Raw genomic sequence first — 21,095 nt, forward strand, 5'->3', positions numbered from 1 at the left:
TGATGGCACTTCCTAAATAATCAGTCAGGAATGTAGGATTTAAATGTTGTATGATGTATTAGGATCTAGAAAACATGGGTTTGTGCATCTTTGACAATGTTGACAAAATGAACAGTTTCCACTATGGTATGACTTATATTGATCAATCAAAAAAGCCTACTATTTCAGCGTCCTGAATTTAGCACAACACAAATATGAATTCAGTGGCAATCTGCATGCTTTTTTACATTCTTAAAGCCATGTATGCTTTATGAGCTATATGTAGAGATGGAGGAACGGGTTCAAAGCCATTCCTCATTACCCAGCAGTCATAATCCTGATGTAAATTAAAATGGTTCAACAAGAGCTTGAGGCTAGTTTTCCAGTTGCTTTTTCAGATTAATGCGTCCAGTGCTACTGATATACAGCCCAAGTATTTCCTGCAAATGTCTTCAAATTTAAAACTGCTTTGCATGTGACTACTAGTAAAGCAGGGTACTATTATTTACAACAGACATACAACACAGACACATGAAGTACCATGAATGAGCTGTGACTAAATTGGAAAAGTGTTGTTTTGTGAATAGTGAGTTTTGTTTTAGAGCAGACATGACATACCCTTGATGCGTCTGACATCTTGTACATAAAAGCGCTATGAGTTCAGTTTAAACACAGAGGACCACACAATGAGGCAAGAGAAACCAACATGGCCATACTTGTACCTGGAGCTGACATTCTGGACACATCACACTGTGTGAGTTTTCTCTTCTCTGATGTTTTCTGTAAGGGGAGTGTTCTTTGTAGAGATGTATGTTAGCATAAATCATATACAAACCATAATTGGTTTCCTGTGTGCTCTTCTCGTCACTCTCGCTCAATGGAAGAATGGTTTCTTCTGAGGCGACATTGCTTGAAATCGCCCCATATTTGTAATCAAATGTAGTGGATTTGTCACAGTAGCACAGTTGTCAAGAGATGGACTCCTCATTGTCACAGACCTACTGTACATTTTTTCTCCTCATAAGTTTAAGGCCATGGTGAGTTTTATTTGGATGTTGGACTATAAGCAGGATTCAGTTTAATTTCCATCTGCATTCTAGAGTGAGGACTGCCACACTGACACTCTGCAGAAGTCAGTCTAATCTGTTCCTATTATTAGCATTCATATTGAATTGGATGTTTGATTGTAACTAGAAACCTGGGCCTTATAATTATGACCAACAGTGTCTTGGTGATATCAGAGTGAAATAGCATGTCTGATCATCCAGTCAGTAAAAAAGTTGTATCACACTGTCTATCTCACTTCATTGGCTATATGTCAGGTTTCTTGATGTCCACTTGATGCAACTGCTTCAACTTTCATTAAGTGAGATTCAGCCTCAGGTCTCCCTATGCAATTTTTAACACATACCGTCTGGTATTGCCATCACTGCGCCCCATGTTGGTGGTACAGTGAGCTCCCAAACTCACTTCAGTCTGATGAACCTCCTCTCCGAAAGAGCTTACTTGTGATTACCTCCACACTTAGCAGTCTTTCACCTCTTACTGTAAAGCAAATCCTATTTACAGAGCTTTATTCATTTGGCACAGCTGTCACAATGCCTCATTTTTTTGCCCTTACCCATTGCAAATCCTTTAACTCCTGACAGTTTTCTGGGTCTTGTGTCTAATGAAACCGAAACACATTTGTAGCACTTATTGTCAGTGGTTTGGCCTTCCTTATCCCGCGTTATACTGAACCTCGCATACACGTGGAATAGGCTTGGAGAAATGATGGAATGAATGTAAATGCACTACTTTTAATCAGTGCACAGGGGATCCTCAGAATGCCGGGGGGACTGTAGGTCATTATTGTCTGGTGTCGCCTCCAGGAGGTAGATTAAAGCAGCCATGGTCCAGGGAGCATTTCAGAGCTGCCCTGTTTGTCTCTCCTCTGTTTTATTTACCTCTCGGCTCATCATCTGGACTATTCTGCTGCAAGCCTCCAGTGAGTGCGAGCAGAGGAATAGCTCATATCGGGGGCATTGTAAACCTGGGCGCCTCCCCATTCCCACACCTAATCTGCAGGCACGTAGCTGCTGGCGGCAGCAAGAGTCCATCCACTGGTTTTAGATTAAAATTGATTGCCACGGCGACACAACAATGGCTGGCTTTTCAAAATCTGACCAGGAGCAAACAGCAATATTATTGTCAGTAAGGTTCTTTTGTCTCTGTCTGGTGCTGTAGTTGGGTATCACACATCTGAGTGTGACTGATTTGAGAAACTCAGGGGATTAATTAGGAAGCATTGATCCCACCACTGGTTTATGACTGCAGAGTCAAGATATGTTTGGCAGTGAAAATAAGAGATGCCATTGCATGAACAGCGAAGTAATTTATTGTAATCATACTGTTGTTTGACATCATTTCGGAGAGCATAAATTGGCATCATCCCGTAATTAGTGAATGGCATTTCAAAGAGCATTTAATAACTAATTGGAGCACTCTACTTTTGGGTACTGTGAGTATGCAATGAAAATATAATCAATTGAAAATCTCATCTGTTGCTGTTGGGCTTTATTGTGGTTCTCTCATCTCAAGAGATTACTTTGAACAGTTGGTTGACATAAGCTCAGGGATGCTCTCTGTAGCCACATCTGTAGCAATCAAAGCTTCGAGCCAGATTCCTACAAGCTCTCCGGGAGCCGCTCCGCATGGCGTCCTCTCGGTATGCTCACGTCTTCCCCACCCAAGCTGAAGCAGCAGCACACTATGAGATCCACACGATTCACTCTTAGTCTGGGCACCATCAAACCGCTTCACGCTACACCCTTCAGCCAAGTCAGGATGGTAGTACATTCCTAACATTCAAAAGATAATTAAAACTTAAGCGTACAGTTTTGGCACAGAGGAGAGAACAAACTCAGTCACGGATAAATAGCTGAGCACATTTAGTTGTTTGATGTATCTCTTTACTTTGTGACATTGAGCACATTTACCTTTTTTATGCAGCCCTTGTTTACTAAACCCCTCTTCTACTGATGTATCTCACCAGACATTTTCACTGCATTTCTTACTTCCAGTAACTATATGCATGTGACAATAAACTTCCTTGTATCCTTGTATCCTTGTAAACTGCATGCTATGATGAAGAGTGTGTTGTGGGAGCAAGATGCAATTTGGAGAGCTTTCTTGTTGTCATGGTATTCAAATCACACAAGCATCTATTCCCTATTGGGATTCTGAGGCAGATTTTTATTTTTTACAGTTCAGAAGGATATTGCACATCAGGCTAATCAGTCTTAACACATACACAATAACAAGTATTCCTTTCATGTGCGTGCAGTGGCAAAAATATAATTGTTGCTTTGTCATGACAAATATTCCATCTCTCCTGAAAAATGGAATTTCATTTCAGACAATTTCCTTTGAAAATTTGTCATGAGCTATTGCATACTGTAGGTATGTCAAGAGTAATCCTCATGGGATACGCTGCCCAGATGTAAGACTTGTATTGAACTGACTTGAAAGATGATTATTTTTGCCTTCTAAATGAACGTTGTAAGTCCCCTAGATTAAGTGCAATCACCAGTGATGAACACTACAGTTTGACAAGATTTTAATGGTAAGAAAACATTGCCCATGGAATGTATGAAGGTCTGCAGGCAGCCCTGTTTTCCATAATGACTCAATCTTAAAATAGTCACCCTGTATTTGCCTTAACATCTTGAAAGTTCCTATTTTAGCCAACATTCAGCTAAACATTCTGCCATGTGTTCAGTTCAGTTGTGTGTCACTGGAATTCTACCCTAATCCTGACAATGGTGGTAGCAAACCTTTGGTACTGTAGTAAACATCTAAATATATTCCAGCCTTTGTCAGTTGGATGTAGTTGTTTTTGTGTTTTGTGCTAGAGTCTTGTTATGACCGCCGCGAAGCGGTCATATAGGGATTGTCAAAGTTTTTTTTTTCTTTTTTTTCCCCCATCTACTTCCTGAATTTGGTCAACAATACCCGGGACACCGAACCACCGGGGCACATGAAATTTGGTGGGTATGTAGCCCCACTAGACTTTTATGGAAAAATTTTGTTTCGCCCCCGAGGGCCACAAACCCCCTCCCGTGCTGGGCCCCTCGAACCGCAAAAAAAGCAGTTTTTCCTAAATAACTACCTGAACCGTGGCACTGAGGATGAAGAATATTTTATGGTATGTTGGTCTCAAGGGCCCACATCAACCTGGCCCATAATCACTCATTTGTGATTTGCACCCCCCAGGTAAAAAATTAAAATGCAATATTATTCTGCTTTAATCGCCCCTATCTTCAGTTAAGATGTTCAGAACTGCACCAAAGTTTATGTGTATGATCGACCTGGCATTCTCTTGGGGTATGCCAAGTTTCGTAGAATTTCATCCATGGGGGGGTCTAAAAAAAATTAGGTTATGTGTCTATTTAGTGACTGTACACTCATTGGCCTGTAGATGGCGGTGCACACATATACACATGCACACACACACAGGCATCCACATACTATCGGTATTAGAACGGCCGATACATGATTACAAATTCAGTAGGATTAAAAGAAAGCCAAAATAAATATTCATCATCATCATCATGGCTGCATTTCCAGTATTGGCGATAAGTAGTCGTTTGTCCACTAGATGGCGCATCGTTGCAGTGAGACGTAATTTTGTTGGAAGTTAAAAGTGGGTTGGAAAAACAATGGACGCTTCCTACAAGGACTGTGGTTTACCGCAGAGAACATCTAATAAGGATAGGACGATGTTCACATGAAATGTAATTCCCATTTCTTCTTGAAGCTGAAATAAATCTGAGGATGTTTATCAGACATGCTTGGTTTTTACTGCAGGTATGTTAATCTTATAATATCAATAAGGACCTGGGTAATGTTACCGTTAGCGTTGGTTGAGTGATGGAGGCCAATTTGATTGATTGCATTTGTAGAAAACTATAAATGAGGTTATCTATCTAATGAGGTATCTTTCGACTGTCATTTGTTGCACGTGCTACAAAAATCATTCTGTGCAAAAATCATTCTGTGCAAAAAAAATCATCGATGTGCTTTGATTCCAGCTTGGTAGTTGTAGTCTGTGAAATTAAAAAGCACGTGTGTGTGAAGTATCCAAACAATGACACCTTCATTTCATTATGGCTGCTTTAGCATCACACCTTAAGCTACTGTGTAGTGGGTCCCATTTATAAGTGGCTACTTCATTCGCGCTTTCCTTGACTCATGGAGCTGCATGAATTTTATTACAACTTTTCGCCACGATATGGCAGTTTAAGTCCGCTTGATACTGTAAGGCGTAGTTTAGTTGGTTTCAAAGGAGATTTTATTTGTGTCGCCAGCATAGCCTATTGACAATTTATGTTGTAAATAGGCCTATACCTTATAAGCCTACCTGTAGCTTAGGGAAGCTAACAGCTTTCTATTAGGATCTAGTTTGTTAATTACAGTTTTGTCATAACTCCCTGATGCATTTTTGCATTTAGAATAGCCAGAGCGTGGATATCTCAATCGGAAAATTAAACAATATCGGGTGCCTATGCATAGGCTGGGTGAACCCAGCCTGATCTGCCCGCTATTTATTTTTTGATTTCTTAAAACATTGAGCTTGGTCTGGTGAAAGCCAGACTAGCCATGGACCTCATTTACACAATGCAAGGGAACATGAATCAGCCTATATTTGCATGAACAATAACGGACAACAGCTCTTCAACTTTGGCCCGTTAAAATGTGTATGAACAGTCTAGCGACGCATTTCATCAAGGCCCATTTGGACATGTCAGTTATTTGCACCACTGGTTAGAAGTAAAACAGCATTTCGTTTCAGACTACTGTTACTTAATTTATGCATTAACAATAACGTTTTAGACTACTGTTACTTAATTTGTGCGTTGACAATAAAGTATTACATGAACTAAAGATGACTAAAATCTTATGTAGAAGAAGAAACATTCACAAAAAAATCCATCCATCCAAAAATGACCTTTGTTTTTGATAGCTGTTGAAAACGGCATGGAACCGACAGAGATGTTTTTGTGTATAAAAAAATAAATAAATAATAACATTATGCTGATACCTTTTGCTTTACAAATACGATGTAGCCTACAGGTGTAAGTGACCTTTCATCAATCCAGTTGCAATGGATGAACTGTGATGAACTGCCCTACTTGTGATTGTTTAGAGATTTTAAAGGTTTTATAACAATGCTACATCTTCTTTGGCTATTCTACAATCTATTCACCTTTTCAGCACCAGTAGGCTACTTTCTGTGCAGCCGCACACACACACTCAGGCATACCAAACAAGCATACACAAAAGTTTCAAGAGTGGGGGATGGAGTAAAATATGGAGACAAATTGAAGAGTGATTTATTTTCGCGGAAAGGATGTACAGGACTGAGCGGCGGTCGTATTTTGTACCGCTATGCGGTACATCTAGTTTATTGCTGTGTTGACCAGGGGCCTATTGCACAAAACTAGGATAAGGGATTAAAGGAGAATTCCGGTGTGATATTGACCTAAAGTGTATTGAAACATGATACCTAGTGTGAACGTATGTCTCATAGCCCATCTCGGCTTGTCCCATGCACTCCAAAATCTGGTGCTAGTTAGCCGATGCTACCAACAGCTTTTTCAATAGTGGTGCTTCGGCATCGGGCTAGCCATGCAAATAAATCACTGTTTTACACCCATTTACGAGGCTCAATGTATCTCCACACTTCATTGGTAGACTTCCGATGGCCCTGACATTTAAAACGAGACATTGAGAACTTTGAAAAAGCACTGGTAGTTTACTTACAAGACGATTTCTACAGACAGTATCATCACAAAGTTTAGCGTTTGGCATGGATTCCAGTTTCTTCCAGTAGCAGCAACTGGAATCCATGCATTTCCACTGAATTATTTTTGGAATCTGATCCCTTATCATACCTGTTCATTCTTACTCGTTGTTCGACTTATCATGACTAAATTCAAGATGGCTGCAAACGCTACTTTCTTAGATTAAAAGTGTTCGCTCCAAATTATTGTATAGGTGTAGGTGGTCATAAAATAAATAAGTATCAACATAATAGCCTATAGCTGCCTAGGCTACAGAATAATTATCCTTGGCTTGCATCAGATATAATATAGCCCACTGGCAAAGCTGTCACTGAACAGCCTACCAAATGTGCATGACCCTTTATCAGCAGTAGACATATGTCTTTCATCAAAGATTATAACTAAAAATGCCATTATCAAGGTGAACCAGCGAACACGCAAGAATGTATCCTTTCTTATGCCGTCTCGCTGCACGTTACACCACCACCGAACGTAAGTGACACAGAGTAGCACGATTCCTATTTTTAATCGCATAATCTTCATACATTCTTTGGAGCTAGTGAATGTGTAAATCCATACTTGGTGCACTGTCGGAAAAAACATTTCTAGGCCTACTTCTATTTTTGAAGTTGTAGGCTACAGGTGACGAGAGCACAGATTGACGGAACCATCTTTTTGGACCTTCGGACTTGTTTTTTTGCCGACTGATTGTTTTTTTAGTTCTGTGGCAAAATTCACAGCACATTAATTTAATGGAACGAATTCTCACTAAAATTAACCTTATCTAAGCCAGAGTTGGCCTTTAGCGGAGCAGGTTAGTTCTGTGGCATAAATTCCCATGGTTACCAAGCTGGGATTCACATTAACCTCATTAATGGAACGGAATTCTCACTAAAATTAGCGAGACTTATCGAAATAAGCCAGGGTTGGCCTTTAGCGAGGTTGATGGAATACCCCCCCGGATGTCTTAATTCAGCTTTTGTGCAACAGGCCCCAGGCCTCTGCTATCCCATGTTTTGTTGTTGACCTCACCCACAGTGGGAAAAGTGCCAAATGTGATTCATTGTTGGGGAAATATTTTAGGAAAATCTATGGTATATGAATTTAGGATGAGGATGAACTTAATCATAAATATTCACAACTCATATTAAGTGCTCTAAAAAAGATTACAGGGAATAACTGAAACAGAAATGTATTCTTCGGATCCCCAAACACGTTTGGCTTTCAAGGTGTCAATATTAGTAATTTGTTCCTAGAGTAGAGTGTTGGGATAATCCTTTTGCGGTCTCTAACAGTTTTTAAACAAGAGTCTGTCAGACGTTAATGTAGCTTTTGTCTGCCAGCATGTGGAACCTGTAGCCAAATATAGTTTGAGAGAGGTTGGAGGATAGATGGGGGAGGGGGTGCAGACAGCACGGGTGTGAACAAGGGCCAGCGGTCGGGACTCCAACCGCATTGCCTGAGATAGGGACCCTCTCAGATCCTTAGCACGCCTGTCCCCTTTCTTTCTAAGCAAGTCCTACCAAATGAGATCACCATCACACAGATGCATCATTTATAAGGGAACTCATCTCATTAAAACATTTCCTGTTCTTCTGGCATGGACCTATTTCAATTCCTCCTGAAGAAAAAAAAAACTTGGTGAACTGCTGTAACACAGAGATGCTTTCTACATTTGATCCTCTACCAGACGGAAAACAATAAAGTATCAGGTCTGTAAGGAGTGGGAGGGTTTCTATGCATGTACAGTGCAACATTTAGCATAGCAGAGGTAGGGGCAATGAGTGCAGTAGAGGCTCAACTTGTGTGACCTTGAGCATTGAAGCTTTCCAGTAATGGGGATTTCTCATCGCCTACAGTTCTGACTAAGCCATGCTGCCTACTCTTCTCAGCATTGCATCAGAGCATACTGAAGCCAAGGTATTCTAACAACATACCCTCTGGTTTCAACAATCTCTCACAATAGAGTGTTTTGTACTGTTCTGAGGACATCGTCTTTAACATCAAGCCAGCACTATCAAAATGTATTTACAACGAAATAATGATATGTAAATAAGAGGACGGATTATGTTTGTTGGACAGACTGACAACATATCTGTGGAAGGGTGTGAAGGAACATATGTCAAGCCAAGACAAAATATGTGGATGTTCTCTTATCCTCAGGGGGAAAATAGTAAAATAAACAGCAATTCTATCTTAACATAATTTTTGAGAAATTATATAAATGTTTTATTACATTTTCAGTTCATTCTATAATATTTGTGTAAACGTTCATAAAACAATAGACTCTTTTTCTGACCTCATTCATATTTCTGCATGTGGTCTTTATCCAACTTTTGTGAGCATGAACAAAGATCCAGAACTGCTACAGGACAAGGGCTTTATACTAAGCATACATGATTTGATTTTAATACAAAATAGTAATATAAAACAGTGTGTGTGTGTGTGTGTGTGTGTGTGTGTGTGTGATATTTCAGATACCCTGCCTGTGCTTGGCTCATTGTAATTATCTGCTCCAAAGTATGCAGTTAGTCCTGCTAGCCCCCCTGTTCTTGTGGAGTATTTTTATTTAGTGTAACATTACACACAAGATAGCTGAGAGGTATTTAAAAGAAAATTAATATTAAAAATGGATGATGGTGGTGATGGTCTATGATTTCCATGATTCCATTAGCAATGTCTCAGTCCCATACACATCCTGCATCTTATTCATATGTTTTATTATATTAGTTTTCAGTTTGATGACGTCTGCAATATTACCATGTTACTATTTTATTATTTAAGAAATGGACATGGCGAGTGATTCTGTTCGGTATTTGCCCACAACCAGTATCACCAGATGGAATCAGATCATACTCATCTGATTATGAACCATATGACCTATATGAAGCAAATACATTTCTGATCTGGTACTTTTCTTAAACGTATCTTACGTTTTCTCAAACGTATTCGTATCGTATCTGGAATTTACATTTGAAAATTTGAAAGCATATGTTTTGTTATTCCTTTTGTTGTGAAAATGATCTTTAATCTCATATTGATGAGGAAGTCACATGCACATAAATATTAGCTCAGTGTTGGTACACAATATTTAGAACTCATAACATCTGAATAATTTCACAGCATTTGGCATTTTGACAATGATGTGGTTCTGCACTCCAAATCCCTATGCACTCATGCAGGACATATCTATGGAATTAAAACAGATAATCCCATAATGTATCCAGTAGTCAATATAAAGGTCAGCAATCATGTGTGTTCACGGGGATATTGTCTGGTATTCCCTCATCTGTTGACTGCAGAGAGATGATTGAGTCACATTCTCAACAACTGGAATAGCGACGCTCTTGACTTCTTGAAAGAGCAAGTTAACACTGCTCTTCTGGTACACTTAGTTAAATAGTTCTAGTACAAATCTATGAATTTCACAAATGTGTGTAGGCCTAAGCGTTTATTTTGTCTATCAGTTCCAGTTGTTCATTTGTCATTATGCTTTCACAAGTCAAAGAGAAAGAGAATTAATGAGGCAAATCCGTAAAAAAAAGACGTTCATTGGCCTCATGCTGTTGTTATGACAAAAGTTTCGATTACCACTTCCTTTATAGCCGGCATAGTTTTACTGCTAGGTGGATCTTAAAGTTTTTAATGTGGTTGGTTTTTTTTTTCGTTATAAGACAAGGTGCATGTGACTGTCTGCACGTTGGAAACGGGGGCGTAGGTACAACACCGTGTCGCGTAGTCTACGCTTGCTCCATGTGTTTGAATTCCTGTGCCAGTGATAAGAGTCGGCGTATGAAAGCGCACCACCCTATATATCCACAGAACCTGAGACTCCACTCCGCATTTTCTCCTTGTGAACAGTCACTTGCCAGCCGTCTCCTCGTCTAAGCGTTCCCACTTCATTCTTAGAACCGTGAGCAACGACTCCGCACCGGGCTGAAGTTTGCCGAGCACAACGTTTAAAGCGCTCAGTCAGATAGATAGGTTCATGTGGCGGTACCCCGGTCTCAGCGTAGTATTTTCGGCCAAAAAGTGGGATCCTCCACCGCAGGCTCTTCAAAGTCAGCTGCTACTCCTGTTTTAAAGAGTGGACATGTTCTTGTTTGCGCCGTGTTGTTGAGGAGAGGTAGCAAACGCTCATCTTATCCAACACCTCCGGATGTACTGCAGTGTGAAAGCCCAGTGCCGGTAGCCACTGTGCCGCGGAGCGAAGGAGTACAACTGAAGTGCACCATGTTGAGATTACGCACCGCTGTCCTGTGCGCGTTCTCTTTTCTCACACTGACAGTGGGAGCGGATGTAAAAACTCAAAACTGCAGCCAGGTCAGAGACGCTTACACTGCTAAAGGCTTCAGCTTTACTAATGTCCCTTACCAGGAAATCTCAGGTGAGCACGGAATGTAAGCGTTGTGTGCTACCTGTCAATCGTCTGTCCTATGTCTGTCTATGGCTAAAGTTGAGCAACTGTCATGCGGGACATCACTGGAGGGAAAACATACATTTAAGTATCTGTGAATCCTGCTTTTTAACAATACCTTAAGGTCGATTTTGAAACTGCCACTTAATTTCCACATCGATTTTTAAAAGATTTTGCAATCAATTACACTGCAGTAGCTACTGTGAGCGTAGCCTACCACTGACTTTACAACACCTGCCAGGCAGGGGAAAATAGGATATTTCTTTGAACTCTACGTTTTATTTCTTCTCTATAGTGACACTGCCTTGGGTCCAACTGTCTATTAAATAGGTTGAAGAGTTTTTGCATCAGAAATAGATTAATTGCAGAGTGTAGGCAACATGGAAAATGTCTTGACCTATTACACTGGAATTGTTGAATATTCAATATTACGCTCAGTATTTTTTTTTTTACTACATCATATTTTTATTGTTTGTGAAAGAGTTTATCAGTTTCATGATAACATTTAGCAATGTAACAGCATTAAGCTTCATGCAGTATTGTTGAATTAGAGTTGGCCTTCAGGAAATTCAGACTCTGTTTTGCTGGCATTCTGAAATCCATAAATAGGACGGTATGAAAGCGCCCATTTGTGCACAGCAAGCATACATAGCTCTTTGGAGGGGACTCAACCCCACCAGAAAGACTTTAGCTAATTATATTGAAAGACACAATGATTCCCATTTAACCCAAAATATGGCAACATTGTAACCATTATGGCCAAAATCCGGTATTATTTATGCTGCATTGATCCTGAGGTTATGCATGTCAGTGAACAGAATGCATCACTGTCTCTGACTATTATTTGTGTTCAGTGTCTGGGCAAACATTGATTGGATTGGTCAATATGCAAGAGTTTTTGTCCACATTAGGTTTGCATTATTCAGTTCTATCAAACTTCTCTTTTGTGTTGCAGATGACCTGCAGTTTTAATAACCTGTTGCTTGTGATATGGTTGCTTCAGTTTAAGAAAATGTATATATTAAAACTGCATCTGCCGTAGAGGAAAGATATTTCAGATCCCCAACAATATGTCGTAATCAGTTATTTCTGGATGTTCTTTGCATACTCTTCAGTATGGTATATTAGTATTACTGTAATACTGAATAAATGTAACCTTTAATGGAAGGTCTGTTATAGACAGAGAGGCTTGAGTGTTTGGTGGATGGCATTTCAAATTTCTGAACATTTTTTTTAATTGTTACATATACATATATTATTGTCATAAATTACTGTGATAAAGAACCCGTTCCAGAAACCAGCATAGGCTCCAACTTATTGAAATTGTTGGGAGTGTTCCATTTGTACTCTGGTTGGGGTCATGAGGCTGTGGCTGATTTGGTATCTCCTCCCTTAGGGGGAATAGTAACTTTCCATTACATGATATGCTCTGTGACTTCTATAATCAAATGAATGCTTAGTTCAGTTGGTATAATTAATTATGAAATATTAAATGTGTCAGAGCTCCAGCTCAGCTTTGCTGGTACCTGTAGTCTCTAATATATGAGCAAATATATGGGCTCATTGGGTTGTGTTTACCGTCATTAAAAACCTGCAGAATAGCTATGTCTTGTGAGCTAAATAAGTGAAATGGCCATTACATGTGATGGCCATATCATAGTATATGCCTCTGTGAACATACCTGTGGTTATCTTTAACTATGGTTAAAGAGAAATAGGTGTGATATACACTACTTGTATATGAACAGTGTTACGGTGAGCAAATGCCATTAAGTTTCCTTCAGATGAATCTAAATCAGTAGCATTTAGTGGCTAAAGCATGTTTGTTATTTTGTGGCCTCATGGCTGAGCTGCTGTTCATTAGTAAACCTAACTAATATGAAAAGACAAATTTCACATAAGGCCCTCATTTAAATGGCGGGGAAAGTGCAGTCTAATTTAATAATTAGGCAAAATAATGAAATGTACAATTAGGCAAAATAAGGAAATGTACAATTAGGCAAAATAATGAAATGTACAATTAGGCAAAATAATTCAATGGACAATTAGGCAAAATAAGCAATAAGGTCCTAAGGGCAAACGTCGGTGTGTCTGCCCAGCGTGCCCACATGACACATGCTAGCTGTAGCACATGCACGAGGCCCTCTGCTCATTGCCTGACTTTGCACTTCAGCCATCAATTAAACTAGGGACGTTAGAGCAGGCAGCAGAAAATGGCTAATGTGAGATGTGTAATGACACTGTTATGCAGGTGCTGGAATTGATGGTCCGTCTTTAGAGTCTGCCTCTGCAATTGAGAAAGCATTTGATTAGTTATGGAGAGACGCACCATATTATCAAGTCTGCCCTTTAAGCTGTTTATATGTGAGGCTGTCTGAGGAGCACATTCCCAGCATAATTATGCCAATGAATGAAATACACATGCCGGAATCCTGCTCAGCTCATGGCTGTGACTTCTGCAACTTGCTTCCCACTTTCTTTTTATAATCTCGCTGGCAGGTCTCTCCCACAGTGAAGATGGGGCGCCTCCTTAGGAATTTGAATGGATGTTTGATCTTCACAACAGGGCTGAGTACCTCAAGAGTGTTTGGCTTGATTCAGCCAGGTCAGGTTGAATGTCACAGTGGTGTCAGCATTATTGACAGGCCCGGCGCTGCTTTGAGCTGTCAGAAGAAAGGCCAGGTGGCATGGCAATGCCCTGTGAACAGGCCGTTTGCATTCAGAAGAGGCCCTTGTTGTTCTGCCTGTCAGCAGCAGCCAAGGCAGCGAGTGGCCATCCAAAAAGGCTGGACGAGCCTGCAAACTGAGAGAGTGCTCTTGGCCTCCTGCGAGTCTACGGACTGTCTGCAGAGCTAAAAATGTCCAGCGCTTCTAGGGCTCCTGAGCAGCAGTCTTGTCCATATATTTAAACAAACTGTCTGTGGGCCCATTACATACCAGTGTCCCGTAGCCAGACTCGTGATTGACATGGTGAAAGCCTAGCCCCGGCACGCAGTCTGTGTGTGCCTCCAGTTCTCTGAACTGCGCTGTGCTGAATTAACCCACGCCTGATTCTTGATGGAGATGTTTGCAGGGATCATGTGTGCTGGTCGGACCGCCAAGTTCTTCTTGCTGTGGTGTCCCAGCTGGAACCTATCATTTCATGTCCTTCGCAGCCTGCTGAGCCTTGGCAGTGGGAGGGGACAGAAATAACGCTGTTGACATTTTACAAGCTTCTTGACTGCGTTTGCTTTCTGGCAAATTATCTGTGCCGGTGTGTGTGTGATGTGCTGTAATGTCTACTGAGCCCTACTAAGACCAAGCTGTAAAGGTATGGACGGGCAGACTCTGTACAGTCACTACAAGGGCAAATGGCAAATGCTCACAGTTAGCCCCTACTAAACATTGTGCCTGTTTTAAGGTTACATTCTCACACCACATAACTACTCTGCTGTTGAGGACATTGATGATGGCACCAGCATGCTGCAATAAAGCAGCGTAATGTCTAATGGAACAAAGAGGATGTGAGAATGGTCCTTATGGCTGGGATTTTAGGTAATGTGAGTAAATAACAGAGCTTGAGGGCTGTACATTGTATTACGTCCTTTTTTGAAATTCATCACCTTGCTGAGATTGCAGGTTAATGGTGAGAAAGCAAAAGGGCTGTAGTAATAGCGTCATCTTGCGTTCATACATTAATGATGATGCATTGATCTCTGCCATTCCGAAATAAACTCATAAAAACATGACTCATCACGTTCACTTCCCTCAGCCATGCATATGCATGGGATCTTGTGCCATAGCAGGCATGTGTGCACTCTAAGTGTGTTCTGCAGGGTGTCCCTAGTTTAGGGCAGGGTTAATCAATTCTACATTCCTGAAGGCTTCGCAAGGCTGATATTAGGACAGATTTACGAAGAGAAAAGACATTTGCCAGTAGTCCAATGATAATTCTGAGACAGACTGAGACACCATAGTTTAGTGTACATCTATGTCAGTGAATACAAGTGGAGGCTACTTCTGTTTAGTGCAATCAGTGGGATGTAGACATTTAGTAAAAAGAAGTAAAAGTTAAAAAGAGAAATGAGTTTGGCTGCTGCTGACCTTGAGAGTTTCAGAAATCATAATGGTAAGCTGGTTGCCATTGCACAGCATGGAAAGCACTTTGGAAGAACATTTACAGCTTTAATACAAATCTTTTCAAATCTTTTCACTGTATTGCCAAGGACATTAGAGAGGAATCAGTCGTATGATATATACAGCCTAATTACCGATGTAATTGAAAAGTTGAACTTTGGGACTCCAACCAGCCTGTCAGCAAATGTGCTGCTCTACTCCTTGCATAGCAGCCTTTCGCCATCAGTGTATGTGTCTGTGGATGGGTAAAAATGTGAGGCAGAAATCATGCTTTGGAGAAAAGTGATAGATATAAATTCAGTCCAATGTCCAGTGGCTATTTAAGAAGAAAAATATTGAACCTACAGTACCATATAGGGTCACACTTTACTCATAGAGTCCACCCACAGACTAGCATCTACATTATCAACAAACTATCTGTGGACACTATAGCTACAGTGTTTCCCATACATTGACTTATTTGTGGCGGCCCACCACAATATCAACACTGACCACCACACAATGGTTTTCCATGTTGTACTATTTAAATGAGATGGAATTTGTTTATAGTAGAACTATACTTTGTTTGTTTGTTTGTATAGTAGAACTATGTGCACCCTCTCATTGTATCTCAACAACCTACATGCACGTTTAAAGAAAGCATTAACAATCCTGTAGTTGTAGCCCCAGCTGTGGCGTAACTGGCTGGGGCACCTGCACCGTATGCTGGCGACCCAGGTTTCCCGCCCCGTGGTCCTTTCCGGATCCCACCCCGAGACTCTCTCCCACTTACTTCCTGTCACTCTCCAACTATCCTGTCACATTAAAGGCATAAAAGCCCAAAATTCAAGTTAATTCTGCAAACTTACCACCACAAATATAATTAAATTCTGTGGGAAACACTGAGCTACTTTTTTATTAAGGTTAAGGGTTTGGTTAATGCTCAACAGCCATTTTACTGCTTGAATCTTGTTATGATCTGTTAAGTCTCCATGGGCGGACTATCCAAGTTAGTGTTACCAAGTAGTACACTCGAATGCATCTTTGCTTATGAATTTACAATCCATTTTGTAACACCTTAATGACCTATTTTATTCTTCCATATTTTTAAATAAAAATAGCTGTTTTAAAAATATTCAGTTGACTGTCAGCAAACTATCCAGTGAACTACTGCTATCTCTCAACAACCAGTCAATTATCTGTCATCTTACCCTAAACATAACCTGGCCCTAACACTAACCGTTATCTCACACACACCCTAGCTATATAATACATGTGTGTTACACAACAGTTCATAAAACTGAGCATGAGATCTCAGAAACACTGTTTTGGGGAGAAACAAAGATTTGAGTTTGTGCACTCTTCCCTTCGTTTGCCCTTCTCATGATGGAAAAGTACGCACCATGATGAGAAGTGTTCAGAATGTTGGTATCAACACAAATATTTTTTTTTGTAATAATAAATCATTATAGTTATTTTAAAACACCACACAAACTGTGCCAAACAGAAACCTGGGTAACCAAGTCAACCCCTAAACCTGCCAACAGCTATCCAATTAAAACATAACCTAGGGCTAAGTGTATTCTGATGCAGTCAAACAGCTTTAGCTCTTTATGTTTGTAACCCTGGCAGTCAGCTGCTTCCCTGTGTGTTTTACGCATATGAGCACAGTATAAACTCCAGCAGAGTTCTTTCTGCTGGTCTCGGAGTTGAATGGTTCTCCGTTTGTTAACATGAAATAGGTGTGCCGCTTGCGATTGTGTGATCCCCCCTCATGCATGTCTTCACCCTCATCATCTTGTCAAAACCCTGCGCCATCAAGAACCTGAGCCACCTACAGTATGAAGGCCTGGCTGCTGTCGTTGTGTCTATCTTTAGCGCCGTGTCAGTCGTGTTGACATGGGCTGGCTAGACAAGTGCACCTGTAGGAGACACAGGCTTTTAAAGGGCTCCCAAGAAAGGCGCAGTCAACTGTTATGATGTTTCACATCCCACGTGGGAGGAGGAGGCACTCTGGGGTTTCTCGGCACGGATAGCTGCTCCTCCCTGCTCTGGGTGGGCAGTGACGTCGCCTCATTCCGACTCGGGCCGCTAATGAAACACAACACCAGGAATGGAGCTTTAAACGAGCGGAGATGACTGGTGATCACAGCAAGCCAAGGGGCTCTCTCACTAGACTCTCCAGCCCAGTCCAGTCCAGTCCAGTGCAGTGCAGCAGCTGCTACCTGTAGCTTTTCCTCAGTGCTCCAGATAGCGGTGTGGAAGAGGAGCCCTCCTCCCCCTCTCTCCCGCGGGTCTCGCTGCCCATTTTGTCATCCATCAGCAAGTCTCTGCTCATGCCAGTGCTGGCCATCTCGTTAGGTCGGACTCCATTAGAGCTGGATCAGATCTGTCCGCACTCATTGGACTTCACTTTTAACCCTTACAGCAATATCCATCCCTCTGTGTGCACTGTTTCACTGCATCATCTGTCCATGTATGTTTGTAGGGAAGCGGTCAGTCCTTTAGGGCAGTTGTATCCTTGTTACTGTAATAGGTTATTAAATTAAGAAGTCTTTTTTAGGGTCAATGATGCTCATGTCTTAGTGAAGAATTGTATTGGACCAATGGAACAGAGATGGTCAGTGCAAGGTGTAATATTGCAGATAGAGAAGTTTTGTTTTTTCCCCTGTCAAATGGAACACTGAATTAGCCGTCTTTGAGTCATGCATAATGATGTACATCCGCACGGATCAATATTCCGTCTGTATGAATGTGCCGGTGTGGGTCGTCAGAGACGGGGCTGGGGAGCACTGTCTTGGAGCAGCCCTTGCATAAAAGAGATCAATTTGGGCCTCATTCACATTCTCACCGTGATAAAGGACATTGTGTCCCTGTGGAACATGACAAGGATGCAGCGCTCACTGGAACAAATATCCTTTGTGAATATAGGGCAGAGCCACCCTTGGTGACCAGACTTGGACTAAATAAATATATAAGGGGAGCACAAAAGCAAACAGCAAGAAAACATCAGGATATTTAGCCATCTGCTTAGTTCATGACTAATTGCAGAATCCTAGAAATTGCTTAATTTATGTGGAAACAGTTTTACGTCTTTTTTGTATATAATTTTTTACACTTTATTTTGTCTTTGAAGATGGTGTATTTTCTAAAGTTTGGCACAGGGACAGTGGGACCTGGCAGATGGCTGTGCACATATGCTACGGGCCTCTTTGGCCAGATACTGGTACACACCTGAATACAGCGTTTGTGAGATTTGGCCAACCTTTACTGCATGGTAATATGTTTTAACACCTTGTATTATCTGACTTTAATGGGCCAAAGCCTCTGATGCTTGATATTTTAATACCCACTGACCCAGCCGCATATCAGAAGTGCCTCAAAGGAATTAAACAAGACGCTGCTAAGGCACGCAGTCAACACAGGAACATCTGGAGATGGATGATATAAACAGAACTTGTATATTTTCCCTTATTAATATGCTCCTTTGGCTCTGTTACAGATGGTGTTTTCCATCGGTTTTGAAGTGCAATTCACAGTTTAAACAAAGAATAAATAACTAGAACCCAAACAGTGTGCTCCCTGTGTGTATTTGGAGTTTTGAAAAGACAATAGTGAAGTTGCCTCAGTCCAAATAAATGCAGATAGAGAAGCTCTGTTTGCATCCCGGCTCTTAAACATACAGTAGTTGAGCCGAGTGTGATGAATGCAAATGCTGTCTTTTATTAACTCCAGAGGAAGAATTCATCAGCTGTGCTAATGTGAAAGGTGTTGTCATCTAGAGATGATGACTGACACTCAGGTTGATTGCAGACTGGCGAGACAGGATGTAATTTCAGCCCATGCAGTTGGCTTGTGTGGCTGTTGATATAACCCTGAATGGCTGCATAAGTCTCTCTCATTACCTAATGATTTCTGAAAAGTTCCTGCATCAGTGTGAGATTTATTCAAGCCTACAAACAAAATCTTTAAAGGAACATTAGATTATGTTGCCCATAATCATGGCATTTCAACACTGTCTCAACAATTACAGACATAAAATGTCACCCAAAGGATTCTGTGCTTTATGTATTTGCTGACTGCTTAACACAGTAGAGCAGAATGCCGAGGTCGGCTGTGTCCTGATGGCTTTGCTAACAGAGGCAAGTAGAGAGGTTGCACAGGGACACGTCTCTTTATTTTACTGTCCCAGCCTACTTAATACTGAATGACTCGCCAGAGGCCGCCTTTGGTACCAGGATATTAGCAGGAAATAATGTCCCCTTCAGCAGTGTGACGCTGGCAAGAGTTTGCTCAGGATCACAGACAGCTGCAGGTGACAATCACGCTCCACACAGCGCCAGCCCAGAGCAAACAACGGTCATTTGCATAGTGCTCTTTTCAGGGCAGCTCTTTGGAACACGCCACAATGTGCACCCAAGAAGCTGTAAGAAGGGGCTTTGCCACCCCCACCCCTTTTGGAACGTTTGTTGTTTATTTACGGAGCAATTTATCAACACATTTTAGCGCTTTAACACTTCGGTAGATATCAATTGTCTGTTGGCATACTGTAATTGTTAGCAGTAGAGAAAAGGTGTAAGTTTGAAGTAGATAAGATACTGTGGTAAACTTGTGACTTGTGTATCTATCTCTAAATGTTCTCACAGCTGTTTGCTTACTAAGGGCTTTCTTGCTATATAAACATGAGTGATAAGACTGAGTGATAAGACTCAGTGAATCTGTTGTTATCTCCACCCTAAAGATCCCAGTTCTCCATGTCCCTGTGCCTGCCATTTTCACTTTAACCTTGGGCAGAAAGGACAGTGTGTTTGGCAGAGTGGAGTCCCTTGGAAGCACAGGCGGGGATGTTGATCTATGACAGACTAATTTTATGTGATGCTTTGCACTATTGAGACCGCTGAGGCCGCCTGTCAGACGGTGGGTGTGCGACCGGGAGATCTCCATGTGACGCACCTGACCAGCCACTGCAGTCAGACCCCTGACCTGCTGGGACGGCGAGGTGCTCTGCTGGTCACATCCTCAGGCCTGCACATGGCCACATGAAAGGGTCACACTCTCACCAGGTGGAGATAGGACCCTGACAGAGATGAATATGTTAGCTGCTGAACTGAGGTCAGCCACCATTACTTTTTTGACCAGATGGAGCTGGACTTTTTTCTGTTTCTGTTCCTAGAGAGGACATTCAATTCTGAGAGCCATTTGTATCTAGTAAACAAAATAAGATCAAGCCAAGCTGAACCAAGTGGTATTATGTATATTGGTAGGTAATGCAGGAATGGAACTGTACACATTAAAACCAAATCTGTCAGCTCAATAACAGAGGTTCGGATTTATGTTGGTGAGGATGCTCGGGGAGACAGATACTTGGGACTCTTTTGTATCATAATGGATCAGAATTAAGGCACCTCACATGTCACCTCAAGTATGACATGAACTGTAGGTGTATTCAGTGATTCATCTGAATGCATGTTGTGTTGTGTGGTGAGTTTGGTACAGCAAGCCAAGCTTTGTGCCCCTTTATCTTAATGACCCTTTGTCATAACAGTGTTGTTATGCTGATCCAGTCACACACAGAGAGCTACACTAGTCTACTAGTGAGTCTACTATTTTGATTTTTGAACTTAATCTTCAAAGAAGTGTGTCCTTGATAATAATGATACATCACTACTGACAATGGAAATGTAGCAGTTCTAAAGCATTTCTAGCTACACAGAGAGCAATAAGCAGACACAAAAGAAGTCCAGTTGCTCACCTGCAGGAGAGTAATAGCTGTAGATGCAT

At 41.3% G+C, this 21,095-nt stretch overlaps 1 protein-coding gene across 3 annotated transcripts in view; it reads left to right on the forward strand.

Annotated features, from left to right (window-relative positions):
* Nucleotides 1-687: 687 nt before the first annotated feature.
* LOC125292178 (glypican-6-like) overlaps nt 688-21,095 on the forward strand; it is a 74,957-nt gene continuing 54,549 nt past the window's right edge. For 2 of the 3 annotated variants that reach the window (XM_048239370.1, XM_048239371.1), the window contains exon 1: nt 10,543-11,190. In XM_048239370.1, coding sequence (XP_048095327.1) covers nt 11,037-11,190 — 154 coding nt within the window. In that variant the 5' untranslated portion in view covers nt 10,543-11,036. Of the gene's footprint in view, nt 734-10,542; nt 11,191-21,095 lie in introns of those variants that run through there. The other variant, XM_048239372.1, reaches the window with a different exon arrangement.

This window comes from Alosa alosa, chromosome 3 (assembly GCF_017589495.1).
Source record: "Alosa alosa isolate M-15738 ecotype Scorff River chromosome 3, AALO_Geno_1.1, whole genome shotgun sequence".
In the NCBI taxonomy this organism is placed as follows: Eukaryota; Metazoa; Chordata; class Actinopteri; order Clupeiformes; family Clupeidae; genus Alosa; species Alosa alosa.